At 47.6% G+C, this 16,108-nt stretch overlaps 1 protein-coding gene across 1 annotated transcript in view; it reads right to left on the reverse strand.

Annotated features, from left to right (window-relative positions):
* CFDP1 (craniofacial development protein 1) overlaps nt 1-16,108 on the reverse strand; it is a 103,410-nt gene that overhangs the window by 843 nt on the left and 86,459 nt on the right. The window contains exon 6 of the mRNA XM_024556068.3: nt 9,774-9,932. Within this exon, the coding sequence (XP_024411836.2) occupies nt 9,774-9,932 (159 nt within the window). The remainder of the gene's footprint in view (nt 1-9,773; nt 9,933-16,108) is intronic.

Here is a 16,108-nt window from a genome sequence, read left to right on the forward strand (position 1 = left end):
ACTGCGGAGAGGGTGCAGTGAAAAGGTAGTGGAAGTGCTCACCTCAGAAAGTATTTAACTGCCTCCTGCTCTTTCCTCCTCCTCACCCTCCTTCCTCTCCATGCACCTCCTCCCAGTTGGGGCCAGGCTGTTCGAGGATGACAGGAGACCTTCCCTGACTTCGTCTAAGGGAATGGGATCAAGAGCCTCTGCCGCCCACAGTCCACATACAGGGGCCCCTTACAAGGGCGGTGTTCCGCTCCTAATCTGAGGCCAGGTTCAGCAGACACGGAAGGCTTCCCTGGGTGCTCCCAGGCAGGATGGGAAGGAAGCACAGGGCTGAGGCAGGCCGGAGACCCAGCTGCATGTTAATGCTCCTTCTCGCCATAAAGTGTGTGGTGATTTGCCCGAGGGAGGGGGTCTCTGCTGCTAATTAATCTGCTGAGAGTAAAATTGCCATTGAAAGTGGGACATATTAATTGAATCTCTGCACTGACTTTTCTTTTGTTGCACTGCGGAAAAAGTGCATCCTCTGCCATTACAAGGTCATTACGTTTATGGTGAGAACCTTAGCGGGTTTAGGTCCGTGTTCCTTTGCTGGGTTCAGGGCCTTGCTTCCCCTCGCATACACCCTGTGAAATGCAGTTTGTCCTGTTGCTTTCCAGCCAAACCGCCCTCTGTCCTAGGGCGTGGGGGCTCTAAATTTGAATCCTGACTCAGCCATCTGCTGGCTGTTTGACTCCGAGTAAGCCACGTGACCTTGCCAATTTAGCCAGCACAGAGTAAGTGCTCAGTAAGAAGGCAGTGAATGCTGTCACCATTGTTTTGGGAACCTGGCTTCCATCAGGGTTGTGAGGACAATCAATCCAAGAAAGTAGTCAGCTCTCCAGAGCAGTGTTATCAGCAACAAGTAGCCACTATGTGGTCCGGGCTGAGGGACTAGGGGGCTGGGTCAGAACCGCCAACAGGAGGCCAGAGTGGCTGAACGCACGAGGGCATTCACGAGGGTCTGTTCCTAGGTCTGACATGGGCCCTCAGGGTCAGGTTGTCAGGTGTCCCGAGTGAAATACAGGATGCCCGTTAAATTTGAGTTTCAGATTCCCTGGTGGACAGGGAAGCCACAGACACTGGACCTACCCCCCCTTTCAAAATTCCTCACTCGAGGATATGTTTACTGATTTTAGAGAAAGAGGAAGGGCGGGGGAGAGAAACACTGAACGGCTGTCTCAGCACATGTCCCAACTGGGGACTGAACCCGCAACCCAGGTAAGTGCCTCGATAGCAACTCGAGCCTGCGATCCTTTGGTGTGTGGGACGCTCTGATCAAGCCAACTGGCCAGGGCTGGACCCCTTTTTGATACAGAGAGAAAACAGGGGAGGCTGGCAGGGAAGTAGACGCATGATAGAATAAAGTCCCCTTCCATCTGTCACGAAGGGACCCAGGGCTCTCCAGCGGGGACTGACGGGCTTTGTTACACTACAGGCGCCATGGCTCCTCACCCCAGCCCACGGGCCCTGGGTGAAGGCCATGATGGGGACCAGCGTTTAGTGTGCTAAATGCCCCTCCAAGTTCCGGCAGGAAATAAGGGTGGCCTGTGGCTCGAGAGGAACTTAGGGCATGTTTCAGGAGAGCCAGGGTTGCCTGTCTGAGAGTGGGCATGGTAAGGAAAAAAGCATAATATAAAGTTTGAGCACGGGTGGTCTTTTTTGACTTTCCTTTAAAGAAGAGAAAGTGATACTTCCGTTAGGATGCACACTGAGCATGAACAAAGGCCTTGAAGGTGCCTGATGGCTGTGCTGGGTCCCGCGGACCTTGAGACCATCAAGAGTGAAGCCAAGCTGGGTGCTAAAAGAGGCAGATGTAGGCAGAGTTCAGGTTTGGGGACGGCCTCAGGCAGCAAAGAGGGGCACATGTGCAGAATGCGACTGAATTCTCAAGGGCACTCCAGACAAAGGCCATCGAGACAGGCTTGGCGACTTCATTTCCCCACTCACAGCCATCTGCAGCTGCTAATGGGACCCTTGCGATGGCTTTGGTTTACTGCCAAGAGCTGACCAGGAACAGCATTTCTATTGGACGTGGACACCCCCACAACTGAGAGAGAGGAAAGATGCCAAGGATGAGGATGGCTTTGACATTTACTATTTGTGTGACTTTGGGCAAGATACTTAGTTTTCTGTGCCTCATTTTTCTCTATAAACAGAATAGAAATTACAGTACCCCTCTGACGATACAATGAAACTGCAACTGCTTTGTAAGCAATAGAACTCCAAATAGCTATGAGCACCGGGGGGTTCTTGCTTCCCATTTCTGACCCAACTGATCACTATAAAGCCTCAGAGCCTGGGGCGGCTGGACAGGGACCAAGGGATTGAACGCTCCACAAAGAGGAGGGGCTCGTGGGGAAAGCCCCTCGTCCAAGGTGGCCTGAGTAAAGGCCTATTTAAACCGGGGCTCAGGAAGTCTCCAGGAGCTTAAGCGGGTTGCAGTCCCAGAACAGAACTGCCAGCTAAGAGTGATGGTGCCTTTCTGGCCTGTACCCGGCACTCCGGGAGACCGAGGCCGATTTGACCCAGTCCACTGGGAGGCCAGGGGTGGGGGTGTCACCCCTTCCCACTACTACTGCATTATGTGGCCCATTTAAGAGGCAGCAGCAATTCACTTTCATTAATAAAATATGCTAATAGCATCAAAACCTAAGGGATTTTCTAGCTTTTCCTTTCAGAACCAGGTTACACCCACCAGGCTCTGACATCTTTTTGATCTTTCAACCCAAATTACTTTTCTGCCACCAATTTTCTTGAGATCCAGGCCAATGAGGAGGGAAGGAAAAATGGGAGAAGAGGGCAAGAGAAGGGTAGAAAATGCTTCCAGGAAACATGTCAGCACCTACTTCCGGAAGCCCACACCACAGATGAAAGGGTAGCCACCCACCCCCTGAGATGTCAGAGGTACGTGAGGGCAGAAGCACCCGATAGGTGTGCTCACCTCCAAAAATTCCATCACCTACCCACAAGAGGCCTCCTGTCCACTGGTCAGGAAAGAGCACAGTTGGGGCAGGGACACCTGAAGCAGGGACAGAACTGGGGATGCTCCGGGCTGTGTTACTAGTCCGCTGCGAGCACAGCCAGCATGCATTCAGGGCAGCATAAACTCGGGCCGGAGAGGGAGAGACGCCAATGCCCAACACCAGAAGCCACGGGCAGCAGAAGCGCTCTGAGGCTAGAATAAAGCTCTGGGGTGGAAGTAGTTAGATAGGCATTTTTTTTTTTTCTCTCTGAGAAATGCAACTAAAGGAAGCAATCTGTCCCAAACTGCACAAGCCTATGTCCTCCCCACCCCTACAAGAGAGCTGTGACTTGCAAACATCTTGAGGGCCAGAGTAAAAGGGTGGCAATTTTAATTAAGTTTCTTCTCCACTGTTTTCCTCCCATCTCACCTCTATGCCGGGCTGGTTCTAAAAGAGTGACTCTTGGGGGTCATGGAGACAATATTCTTTGGAGAAAGAAAATTATTTTCTCTGGTCTCTCCTTTAGGCCTCGCCAAATCACAAACACACCTGGTCATCGAGCTCCACGACCTTCAATTTGATTGCCAAGCAGCAGCCAAAACCACACCTGTACACCTCTCCTTTTCTATGCAGCAATCCTTCCCCTGTGCTGGCGGGCCTCCACCTCAGCAGTGTGGGAGGGCTGGGCTGCTGAGGGCCAGCGCTGCTGGGGAACCTGTGGGATCGCTCACAGGTGGGAGGGAAGCAACGCTAGATGTCGTGAGTGCGGACTGCTGACGCTGGTCCTGAAATGCTGGACCCAGCCCTGGGAGCCTGGTCTCAGGGGAGAGGCATCTTTGGTGGAGGTACTTTAACCAATTTTGCTAACCAAAAGTGAGGCCTGGGTGGAGACATCATTCGCATGTACCGGGCTCTTCTTTTCTGAGTGGCTAATTCTAATCCTACTGGGCTCCAAACCCAAGCCGTGGCTGTCTGCGAGTCAGAGGGATGAGCACTGAGACAGTGCAGCGGCTCAGCACCTGCTCTGGGCTGGGGCTTTCGTGGGTGCTGGGGACAAAGTCGTGGACCAGACCTCACCCTTGGGTACTTACTATTCAGGAAACCAAACACGACGACATGTGTCCATTGGCACTAAGTGTGATGAGACTGAGGGCCCCTGGGGTGGGTGGCACCGCTCTAGAGAGTGGCATCTGAGTGGAGCCCACCACGGAGGGGTCTAGAGGAGCGGAGGTGCGCAGGGGACAGCTCGGGAGGGCCTGAAAAGCGGGGTAAGGAGCTGAACACTGATTTCAGGAGGGAAGAGGGAAAAGTGGTTTGTAGTTTTCAGAATAATCATTTAGCTGCTATGTGGAGGAGACTGGAGGAAGGGGCAAATGTGGAAGCGGGGAGACGGCGATGGCTGTGGCCCGTGCTGGAGTGCTGGCCGTGGGGCTGGACAGACAGCGAGGGGCTGAAAGGGTTTAGGCCAGAGCTGCCTGTCGGACTGTCAGGGTATGAGCAGACAGAGAGGGCATCAAGGATGACTCCTAGGTTTTTCTTTTAACAGTTGTGTGCATGGCGACGGTGCCATCTTTTGGAGAAGAGGGAGGAGAAAGCAGCGTGCAGTTTCGGATGTTAACTTCGATGTGTGTTTTGGACGTGAAGATGTCAACTAAACAGGTGAAGTGGGGGCCTGGGAGCCACCGCCAGAGACGGTGCCTACTCCGTGGGACGAGTGTGCTCTGTCAGGGGAGAGAATGTGAGAAGAGCTCAGCCCTGGGACTTCCCAAGATTAAAAACTCAGGGAAGGAAAGGAGGTCAGCCAGGGAGAGTGGGAGGAGAGGCCCCCAGGCTGTGTTTGCCACCACTGTGGAAAGCATTCCTGGAGGGCTGGCAGGAGCCCAACAGAATGCTGCCAGCGTGGAGGAGGCCCCCGCAAAGCCCTACCCCAGCTCCAGGCCCGCCAGGTGCGAGCTCGCCCACACTGCCCTGCTCTCCTCTCAAGTTTCTGTTCCCTCGACATTACGGTCTAGTTGTGCCTCGCTCTGAACTTGACACAAATAGACCTACACTGTGTGTATTCTTTTGTGACTCGCTTCTTTCACAGGCCGTAACGGACACACTGGTTTTTGTCCTTCATAGAAACAAAATCATATACTCTTTCTGTTATGCTATTAAAATTTATTCCCGTTCATTTTCATTGCTGAAGAGTATCCCTGTGTGAACATATCACACTTTGTCACACAACTGACAGACATTTGAGCTGTTTCCTTCCAGTTTGGGGGTCTTATGAAAAGTACTGCTATTTAAATTTTCACATGTGTCTTTTGGGGAATATATAACTGAGTTTCTGTGGGGAACACGGCTAGGAGTGAAACTGCTCAGTCACAGGGAATAATGTACTGATAATGCCAAGTGGTATATTTGAACTTGAATTGTTATATCTCCCAGGTAAATTAAATATTTTTATTATGTGGAGACTGCCTTCTTTACTTCTGGTACTGTTTCTGCCTTGGAGTCTATTTTATCTAATATTAATATGGCTACATCAGCCTTCTTTCAGTTGGTGTCTGACTGGTTTACCCTTTCTCCCTTTTTTTTTTGGTCAACATTTCTGCATTCCATTGTTTCATATATGTTTCTTTTAAACAGCAAATAGTTGTTTTCTATTTTTTAATTCAATGTGTCAATCTGTCTTAAGTGGAGCATTTAATTTATTGACATTTAATGAAAGGTCTGATAAATTGAGTTGTAAAACTACCATCTTATTTTGTGCGTATTACTTGTCCCGCCTGTTTGGTTTCCTTAGTTCTCTTTTGTGTCTACTTTCACAAATCATTTCATTATTCTCCCTCCATTATTTTGGAACTTATACACTCTGTTTCTATCCAGACATTTCAATATGCGCACTTAATCAACACTTCTACCCTCCTCCTGGATCATACAAGATTTTGGGAAACTAACCTCCGCTTACCCCCTTCCAGCTTTTCTGTATTTGTCACCAGGTGTTTAATACTATCTTGCTTTAAGAAAAAACCCTAACAAATGTACAAGACATTAACATTATTGTTTTATATAATTAGTGCTCATTTAAATTCAGCAAATATATGCTTCTTTGTCTGCTGGGGCAATCTCTCAGCTTTCATTGTTCTGAAAATGCCCGTGTTTTCCTTCACTCTAACCTTTACCTACACACGTAACACGGAAGTCTAGGCTGCTGGTGGTTTATTTTTGCACTCCATTCCGGTGTCTCTGGCTTGTACTGCTGTTGAGAAGCCATCTGTCAGTCTGACGCCTCTCCTTGCAGAGAAGCCTCTTTTCTTCTGGCTGCTCTTAAGGTTTTCCCCAGTCTTGGGTTTTCCGCAGTTTCATTCTGCTCTAAGTTTGGATTTCTATTTTATTTATCCCGGGATTCTTTGGGCTTTAAAAAAATATCTATAAAGAGGCATCTTTCATCTTTTCCCACTCTGTCCTCCAAGTTGCTTAACCTCCCTTCCATATTCTTTGTCCTTTTCTCTCTCTGAACTATATTTTGGATAATTTCTCCTGACTGATTTCCAGTTCATAGATTCTCTTTTCAGCTGGTCCAACTATTATTAAATCTATCCATTTAGTTTTTAATTATGGTCATTGTATTTTTCATTTCTAGAAATTCTGTTTGTGTCTTTTTCAAATCTGCTAGGCCACTTCTTACAGTGGAAATCTCTGTCTGATATTTCCATTGCCTGACAATTCCTTGCGGGTCTGATCCTGCGCCTGCTATTTCTCAAGGTGCCTTGTCCCCTTGTGTGAGTATTTTAAGACGGCAAAATCACCCTTTAAAAAATTGGAAATAATAACCAATCTAGCTTCAAATCCATCAAATCTTTATAAGGGGAAAGACACGATAGCACTTACTAAACTGGAAATACCATCAAAACGCAAAAAGCACAATAATCTTTTAAACTCAATCCAATCTTCTGTTAGTCAGAACTGCATAGCAGGAATATTTTTTATCACCAGTCATGGCCTGAATTCTTGTACATGAGACCGATTTCAATATGGTGCTTGTACAAAGGTCACGGTCTCGTAATAAACAGGGCAGAGGCCAATCATTACTCAAAGGTAGCTTTTTTGAGACGTTACCAAATGTGACCTCTACCCCTCCTCTGTTCAGTAAAGAGCACTTCCGTTCCAGGGGCACACTTCTCAGTATTCTCCACATAGTCACACAGAGGATGCTCTCCCCAGGTGATGCCTTTGCTTTTGTTGGCATCTGTTCGGGAGAAATTGGGGGCCTGACCTGCCTCTGTGCAAACAGACCGTATAGGCGTGGTTCCTGTGCTTCCCTCCCTGCGACACTGTGGCACTGGGTGCACTTTTCAACAGAAATCTTCTTGCCCTTCTTGATACCCCCTGGTTTGAAGCTGGCTCTCTAGTTACCATGTGCTGGAAAGGCTAACGCAGCAGCTGGTTGTCTTGCTCTCATCTCTGGAATTTTAAAAAACTTTTACTACATCTATGGCGGTGACATTCACTCTTCATCTCTAGAATTTCGATGCTGTGGTCCTAGTGATTCTAAGCCCTGGCTGTGCATCAGAAGCACCTAAGGAGCCATTTTAAAAATATAGATAACTATGACTGTGGATTTAGCAGCTCTGTACAGGGGTGACCTTGTTTCCTGAACTCTGGGAAAATCCCCAGAGGATTCTTGTGCTTGGCCAACACGAGAACCATAGCTCCAGTCCCCTCCCTGGACAAGGGGCTGGGCCCTTTGATCTGCCTGCAGGAGCTAGGAGAGGCAGGTGAGTGGTATGGCAGTGGACACTGGACAGGGCAGGTGAAAACAGCCAAAGGCGAAGCACGGAAATCATAGATCTGCCTTGGGAACACTCGATCGGACCCGAGGAAATCACCTGGCCAGGGGAAAAGTCTCAGGAAAGGAGGGAAGGGCAGAGCACTTAAAAGTCGCCCGCTACCAGTTGCTCCCTAACCCAGTTACTTGATTTCCACTGCCTGAAAAGTCCTCCTCATGGGGCACGTATCTTTTTAATTATTCTAAAAATTGATTGTAGAGAAAGGAAGAGAGGGCGAGGAGGAGGGGAAGAGAGAGAGAGAGAAGGAGACAGAGAGAGATACACTGATTTCTTGTTCCATTTATTCATGCATTCATTGGTTGATTCTTGTATGCGCCCTGTCCAGGGATTGAACCCACTACTTTGGTGTATGGGGACGGAACTAACCAACTGAGCTACCTGGACATGGTACGGATGTCTTAAGTCTTGTTTTCCTTTCCAGTCTATGTTTTATCTCCCTTATCTTCAACAGCACCACTTCTTATTTTTTATAAGATCTATATTAATTCAAGCAGAATGAACATATTGTCCAACCCATATAATCAATACTCAGAGAAATAATAGAGGGTAGCACACACTGGCGGCTCCCCTGCTGCCTTAGATCACCAGGCAAATTCGGAGAAGAGGAGGGGCTGTGAGTTCTGGAGCTGAGTCAGAGAGGGGAGGTTTGGGGCAGATGTCAGAGGCCTGCTCCAGGTAACGCTGACTCCTGCCTGCACTATACCCCAGGCCTTTCCCCGAGGGCTCTGGCACTTCCGCCTGTGTCCTGGGTCATTCTATGTTTGACAGACTGACTTAGTAGTCTGGTAGTTAAACAAACTCATAAAGTCAGTAAAAACTTTTTTTAAACATACTGATCAGCTTCCAAGTTCACTCGAATAATCTTGAAGCCTAATTTAAAATATATGACACCCCAGTCCTGGCCGGGTAGCTCAGCTGGTTAGAGTGTGGTCCTGATACACCAAGGATGCAGGTTTGATCCCCAGTCAGGGCACATACAAGAATCAACCAGTGAATGCATAAATAAGTGAAACAACAAATCAGTGTTTTTTTCTCTCTCTTCCCTTCTCTCTCTACAAAATCAATAAAAAATAAGATATATGACCCTCCAAATAAGCCCCTCAACCTGTTTTTATCATGTTATACATATTACTTCATGAGATCCTTACAACCACCAAGGGCGGTATCATTATCCCGATTTCACTGGTGAAGGAGTTGAGCCTCAGAGATGTCCAGTGTGCGGCAGGGAGAGCCCTTCTGGTGAGGGGAGGGGTCAGGAGCACCCAGGGCTCTCTGATGGATCACACAACATTTCCGTTCACTATTAGGGGTGGAAAGTGTTGACCATGAGCCATGGACCCACTTCTGTAGAAACTTGGTTCCCTAGTTCCTTCTGAGGTTCCCAAGAACTCACAGAACACACTGTTTCTCCCCTGGTTTTCCCAAATACATAGTTTATGGACATCCTCTTTGTATTCCCAAGTGAAGAGGAAGGGGGTGCAAGTGATGGCCAAGGGTGAAGCCCCATCCTGGGTCAATGACACGGGTAAAAACAAATCCCACAATAATGAGACATCTAGGCACTCTGCTGGCTTCTTTTGAAGCACTGGGCTAGACTGGCTTCTCGGGAGGCCAGGTAACTCAGGTCAGGCCAAGACTGATAAAGTGAGCCACATCTGACCGAGTGAATAAACAAGGTGACTTACAGTTCACAGGAGCTGCAGTTCAGCACATTCAGCTTGGCAGACGTGATGTCCCTGAGGGAAGTGTTGCTCACATGCCCCTCCCTTCCTGCTACCCCCCCCCCCCCACATTCTTCTCACTGCCAGGACCTGCCCCACATTAGAACAGAGCTTTGCTGACAAACCAAAGTACTCACGTTTGTCACTTAAATTGGGTGGCCTGTTGGCAATAAACTATTTCAGAGTTCTGAGGATTTTTCAGAGGAATAGGATCTATTCATTCTCACCCTTCCTTCCCTCGATTGTGGATGGCTAGTTCTTCACCAATGCCCTCTTCCTCCTTGAAGCTCTCCCAGTCCAATTTGGACTTCTCTAGGGTGCTCATCTTCTGCTTCTTGGCTCCAATTTTTCCCAAAAGGCTGCTCATGCCACTTGATCTTTTTAACCTAGGGAAAGCAAACACATGAAGCATGTAGCATGTGGAAACTATAATCTCTTGATTAATGATTTTCCTGATAGGCACAGGGCTCCCTAGATTTGAGCTGTTTCCCTTAATGGGACATGTTCATATCTAGGATACTCATGTCTGGTGTGGAGAACATGTTACACAGACCGGAATTCTAATGTCTTTTTCCTGCTTACCATCTCTGACAGCTCTAAGGGCCTGGGGATAGAAAATCCTGAGCACCTCTGTATGCTCTGACAGGTCTCTGCTTGCAAAGAGGGAGAAGCACAGTGTGATTTAGACACAGCTTTTGAGTTACATGCCTCAGTTCATATTCCAGCTCTGACTGACTCCGGGCTAGTTATTCAACCACATTAGCCTCGGTTTTCTAGTCTGCAAAGTGAACCATTTACTCAGGGACTGTACTGTGTCTTATCTGTAAAGTGCTTGAAACAGCAACTGGCACAGAGAAAAGCTGCAGTAAGTGTTAGCCATACGGAACCACTGGCATCACTTGTGCACTAAAGCCCCAGGGATTTCTTTCAAGACAAAGAGAACCAGATCCCAACACTGATGACCAGGAAGTCACAGTATCTTGAAAGCATTCTGAGATCAGTATCCTTTCAGCTCCTCTGAGTCAGGGCCCTGGTTTTTCCCAGAAGGTGGAGAACATTCCTTACCCCGAAAGCAGGGAATGTACAGCCTGCGTTCTATTTGCCGGTGTCGCTATCACGGTCTGCGGGAGAAACCCCACATGCCCAAGGTCAAGTCTTGGCAGGCCAAATGTTTCCAGTCAGTGTTAAATGTATGAGATAAAATAAGAATAACAGAATGCAGCTAGTTAGTAAGAACTTCCCATGGTATCATGGGAAGGAATATGGCTTTCTGTCTCTTTATGAAACTAAGACAAATTATATACCAGTGTGCAGGAAACTGAAGTTATTTTCTGCTTTCCTGGGATATGCAAGCGAGTTAAAACATTTAAAAATCTCTATGAGCTAACATCACAAGGCCTACTGATAACATCAGTACCTCTCCCTCGCCTAGAATGCTGATTCTCCAAGTACCTTCATAGACACGCTCTTATCTTAGTCTCACTGTGGCCTGTGTCTCAGAGTTGGGGGAGGACACTTCGAGATGACTTAGGGTCACACTAACCATCCTGAAACCCCACTGCCCTGCAGCGCAGAGCTGGTCACCACCTCTGCCCTGGAGTGAGCTGACAGGCGGGTGTCCGCACTGCACACAAGGCTCTTGGGACTGCGATACCTCCCTCCCCACTCGCATTGTATTCATCTCGACTGAGAGTCTGTTCGCTTCCCTACTGTGGTCATGCCCCATCACACGCTGTTAGCTTACAATCAGCTCAGAACAGGCCAGGCAGGCGTTCTCATCCTGAAGGCTCAATGACAATAGTTTTTTCGAGGTGGACAAATAAACAAAGTCTGAAGAGGTTACTGACAGAGCAAAGGTCGAACCAATAGAAAAAGCAGATCCAGAAGGAAGCAAGGTCCTCCCGACGCCCAGTGCAGTGCACTGTGCTGTCTCGCCTTTGAGGTGAGGATTCACTTGAAATATTTTCTGACAGCTATTTTACTTCCCAATTTGAGTAAGGATTTTCTAAACAGTTCCTTATGAGCTTTTAATCCAGATCTTCTACAAATTCTTTCTCTACTACAATCTTTCCATCAACACACACACACATACACACACGCACACACACGCACACACACTTTTCCATTTGCAGGCTGGCATTCAATCCACTGAGCTGCACCAGCCAGGCACACACTATATTTTAATGGGAGCAGAGCATGATGGGGATTTACAAACAGTACGTCAAATCTTTTTACTTCTCACCTGCCTCAACGCCACTGCCTTGGTTCTCACTGTTAAACTCTCTCACCTGGATAATTCAGCAGCCTCTTTACCCATCTCTCCAACTGCTCCCTCCTGGCATCTATTCTACATGCTGCTACGAGAGTGAATTTTCTAAAACACAACCCTTATCATGCCTACTTAATGTCTCTTCCTGGGCTTCTATTGCTCTTATAAACTCTTCAACTTGCAAAATTCTTCCTGACCTCTTGCCACACCTACCTTTGCAATCTATGCCCCAACTATACAATCCTGAATCTGTACCTCACCTCTGCCTGCCTCCCTACCATTCATCTGGTCCTGTCTCAGCTTAGAAACCACTCCCTCCAGGAAGCCTTCCAGACTCTTCCCTCAAGCTCTGGATTCGCTACCTCCTGGTGCTGTTTCTATCACACCCCAGTTCTTTTCCTACTATAGCAGGAATCCTTTCCACAGCAGATGCTTGAGGACTCTAATTTCAGCTGACCCCCGCCCTGGGCAATTCTGAGCAAGCTCCGAGTCATTGTTGATAACATTCCACCAGAAGTACACACCTGGAGGCCTTCTATTTCTGGTTGCAGGGCCTCCCTGCCTACATGTCACAAGCACTGTCTGGATGGTGGAGTTCATGCCCTGAGGCCCCCCTCATGGGGACAGGAGCTTATGGCCAAATGGCCCAGTCTCCTGTCCTCACAAAAGGCAATTCTGGGAGGTAATCTAAATGCTTCCCAGAAGTTCTGGTGGCATTGGGCTCTCGTGGCCTTGGAAATGCAATCTTGTATTGGCTTTTTTTCTTTAAGATCCTATTTATTTATTTTTAGAGAGAGAAACATCGATTGGCTACCTATCCCAAATGGGGACCTAGCCCACAACCCAGGCGTGTACCCCAAACCTACAACCTTTCAGTTTGTAGGATGATGCCCAACCCACTGAGCCATACCAGTCAGGGCCAATGTTGTACTGGCTTTTCCTGCTTCCCTGTCTCACTCTTCCCACTGCTTCATTCCTGCTTCCTGGGATGACTTCCCAAATAACCTACCTGCATTCCAAGCCTCATAAGAAGTTCTGCTTTGAGAGGAGTCTAACTGAGACGTTTAGGAGGAACATAATTTTACTTGCGCATGCTCTCTAGGAGGATACTCCAAATCTCTCTAGAGAGCATGGATATAGTTCTGCAAACACTAGGCCCCTGATAAGCCCAACAATGCCACCCGGATCACAGTGTCAATCAGTGGGAGAGAATCAGATCTTTGCAAAATAAAGTGTTCAGACACTTTTAAAGCGGGGAATTCTAAGTGTAGCAATTTCTACTTGTATTCACTAATCAGCTCGCTACAACCCAGGGTTCCACACTGTATCTGGGCAGCACCACAGACGCTGGGCACCATCTGTGCCCCTCAGCCTGCAGCTCTGATGTTATTCCCAGATTGGAACACCTTTTCCACAAATCACTTTGAGAGACCTATGAGAAAGTGACTTTTTGCTGAACAGCAATGAAGAGGCTTCCAGCAAAGCAAAAAACCATAATCCTTCTTTGCCTTGTTCACCATTAAACATCAGCAAAATGTCACCTGTGCTAATTATGCTTTAGGGGAAAGCTAGGTCCGCTTTCACTGGATCATTAACATGGTTTATAATTTCCTAGTTTGAGAGTCTTGAAAGCAAAAGTACCTGTCTTTTATTTGAAGCTAAATCAAAGTGAATGACACATTTACAGCAGCAGCCAGAACACACAGAGGCTCATTCATGGTAACCGAGAGACGGGCACTTCCTCCCTGGGCCCTGGCACGCAGGGTCCCTGCGGGCCTTCGAGCTCTCACACTCACTCTCACGTCGACGTGGCTCTAGAGGCACAGTCCTGACGCCATTCCACCCAGCTTTCAGGAAGGCAGATTTCCCGGGAACTTGGCCCTATTTCTGCTCTTGAGGTTCATCACTCAAGCTCTCAGGAAAGCTGAGCAGGCAAGAAAGAGTCAGCTTCAGGGCAGGGGCCGCTGCTCTCTGTGCTGTGAAAGGTCACTGCAGAGGGCACCGCAGCGGTGTGTCTTCTTCTCTAGGCACCCTGGCCAGGTGGGAGGGAGTCAACCAGCTCTGGTTTCCCATGGTGCTTGGCAGCTGTGTTGACTAGAAAGCCATGGAGAGCGGAGGTCAGAATTCCCTTGGAGACCTCAGTGAAGTTCCAGGACCACTGATTTCTCTTGGTTCTGGATTTTAAGCCATTAAGGGGCAAGGTACTACCAGAAAGTTGGCTTTGACAGACCACCCCTGCCCCTAGCTGTGGATCTTTTGCTTGCTTCTAATGTGCGGTGAGCTGTGTCACAGAAGACCATGGTTTTTCATTCAAGAGACTCCTCATCTATCTCTTGCAAGTCAAAGTTAAAAGAAACGCACCACGCACTTGCTCACTCACAGATTACATCCAGAATGTTATACTCGGACACGTCCGGGGTGTTGCTGCCAAGACGTTTTCAATGTAACAATGACATTTCAACCACCTGCTCCCGAATGTCCCGCTGCTTTACTGACCTTACTACTGTAAGTTCTATCCTGTCCAAGGAGCATGGCCTTCCTCGAACCTGTGGGCTTCCCTGCTACAACAGAGCACGGCTGAGTGCAGTAGGCGCACTGGTGATAAGAGACTCTTACCAAGCTCTTCTTTCTTCTGTTTTCTGCCCAGTTAGTTATCTGTCAATCAGCTATTATTTTCAGTTTCCTTCTCACCTAGCCCAATGACCTCTCCCAACACCAGACACTAACCAACCAAGACCTCACACAAAAACATTCAGGAACTCAGAAAAGTAAAAGGAACAAAAAAGGCACAATGACAGTTGTCCTTTTCCTCTTTGATTTCAAAGTTTACAATGATAACTTGCTAGAATTTATTTTTTCTCTTTAGCTCCAGAAATGTCAGCCCAACAAAACGGATTGCAACTAAACGATAAACTCCACCCCGCTGAGTCTGTCATAAAGATATTGTAGGAACTTGTCTGCTTTGCTCCAGCCCCATGAGCATGCACCCCGGTTCACCCCAATGACTGTAGCAAAAGCACTCTTCTACCTGGCCGCCCTCAGTGAGGCTCTGGAAAAATAATTTCTCAAGTGGAACTAGAAAGGATGACAGAACACAACTGGTTGAGAAGGGAACGTGGGAACATCTTTCCTCACTGTCTGTAAAATCGGCTCAAGCACCCAGCCGTCCCACAGAAGGGACTTTTAAGTTTGGGAATACATTTAGGGTCATTCATTCCTTGTATTCTTCTGAGAGAGGTTACTGAGAAATTACTGCATACCAGACATTGTGCTTGGAACTGGAGACACAATACAAGGCGTGATCTTTGAGAGAATCTAAGAAATGAAATAATCATACTCGCAAACTGTAACCACATATTATGAGGCCTCCGAGAGGGAGCAGCTAGAGGCAGTTTAATTCTTATTTTAGAGAATCCAAGAAGGATTCCAAAAAGGTTAAGAAACCTGCCCCAGGGCACAGTGGGAGACTTGGGACTGGTACTCAGTGCTTTTGACACCCAGTCTGGCTTCTCCATGTTCCTGAGGCTCGAGATAGGGATAGATAACCTTTGGGGATACCTTCCACACTCCAGTTTCTATCATTGCTAATTTGGGGGCAGGTATTCTCATCTTCCCCATTGTCCTGGAGCTCAGTGTACACAGGGCCCACGTCTTCTTCATTCTTGACCCAATCGCAGCGTGGCACAAAGCCTTGCCATGGTACGTGATTGCGACATGTTTAATGAACTAAATCCCCATGACTTGACAACAGGCTTTCCCAATTTTTTCTCGTAACAAAAACATTCAACACTACACTTTCACTGCCAGGCCAGAAAAGGAAGCTTCAAAACTGGACCAGCAAGGATGGGGTCAACACATGTGCTTGGAAGTACTATTGATCTTTATTTAGAACTTCAACTTACAGAGCCTGGCTCAAGCCTATGCCTTCCATCTCATCACGTGCATAACCACTAAAATGCAAATTATTTGGAACAAAGTTTCTTTGGCAGAGATACGCAGTTTCCTTAGTATTTGTCATCTGTTTACAAGGCAGGAGTGGACTTTTTTGTAGCTCGTATGTGGCTATTTTCCAGAGCCATACAAGGATCTGGAACTGGCACGATACTTCCTGAGTAATGGGAAGAAAGTTTATGATGATAACTCTTCAGTGAGGACTGTGCCTAGAACCACTGTTCTCTGGTCTTTTTTGGATTTAGCTGAAACCCGTAAGAATGAGAAGTAAAGCCCCAATTGTCGCCCAATCCCTGGGCCAACTTTACTCCATACCTGTGTAAATCTCTAAGTCATCTCCTC

Source organism: Desmodus rotundus, chromosome 12, assembly GCF_022682495.2.
Source record: "Desmodus rotundus isolate HL8 chromosome 12, HLdesRot8A.1, whole genome shotgun sequence".
NCBI lineage: Eukaryota > Metazoa > Chordata > Mammalia > Chiroptera > Phyllostomidae > Desmodus > Desmodus rotundus.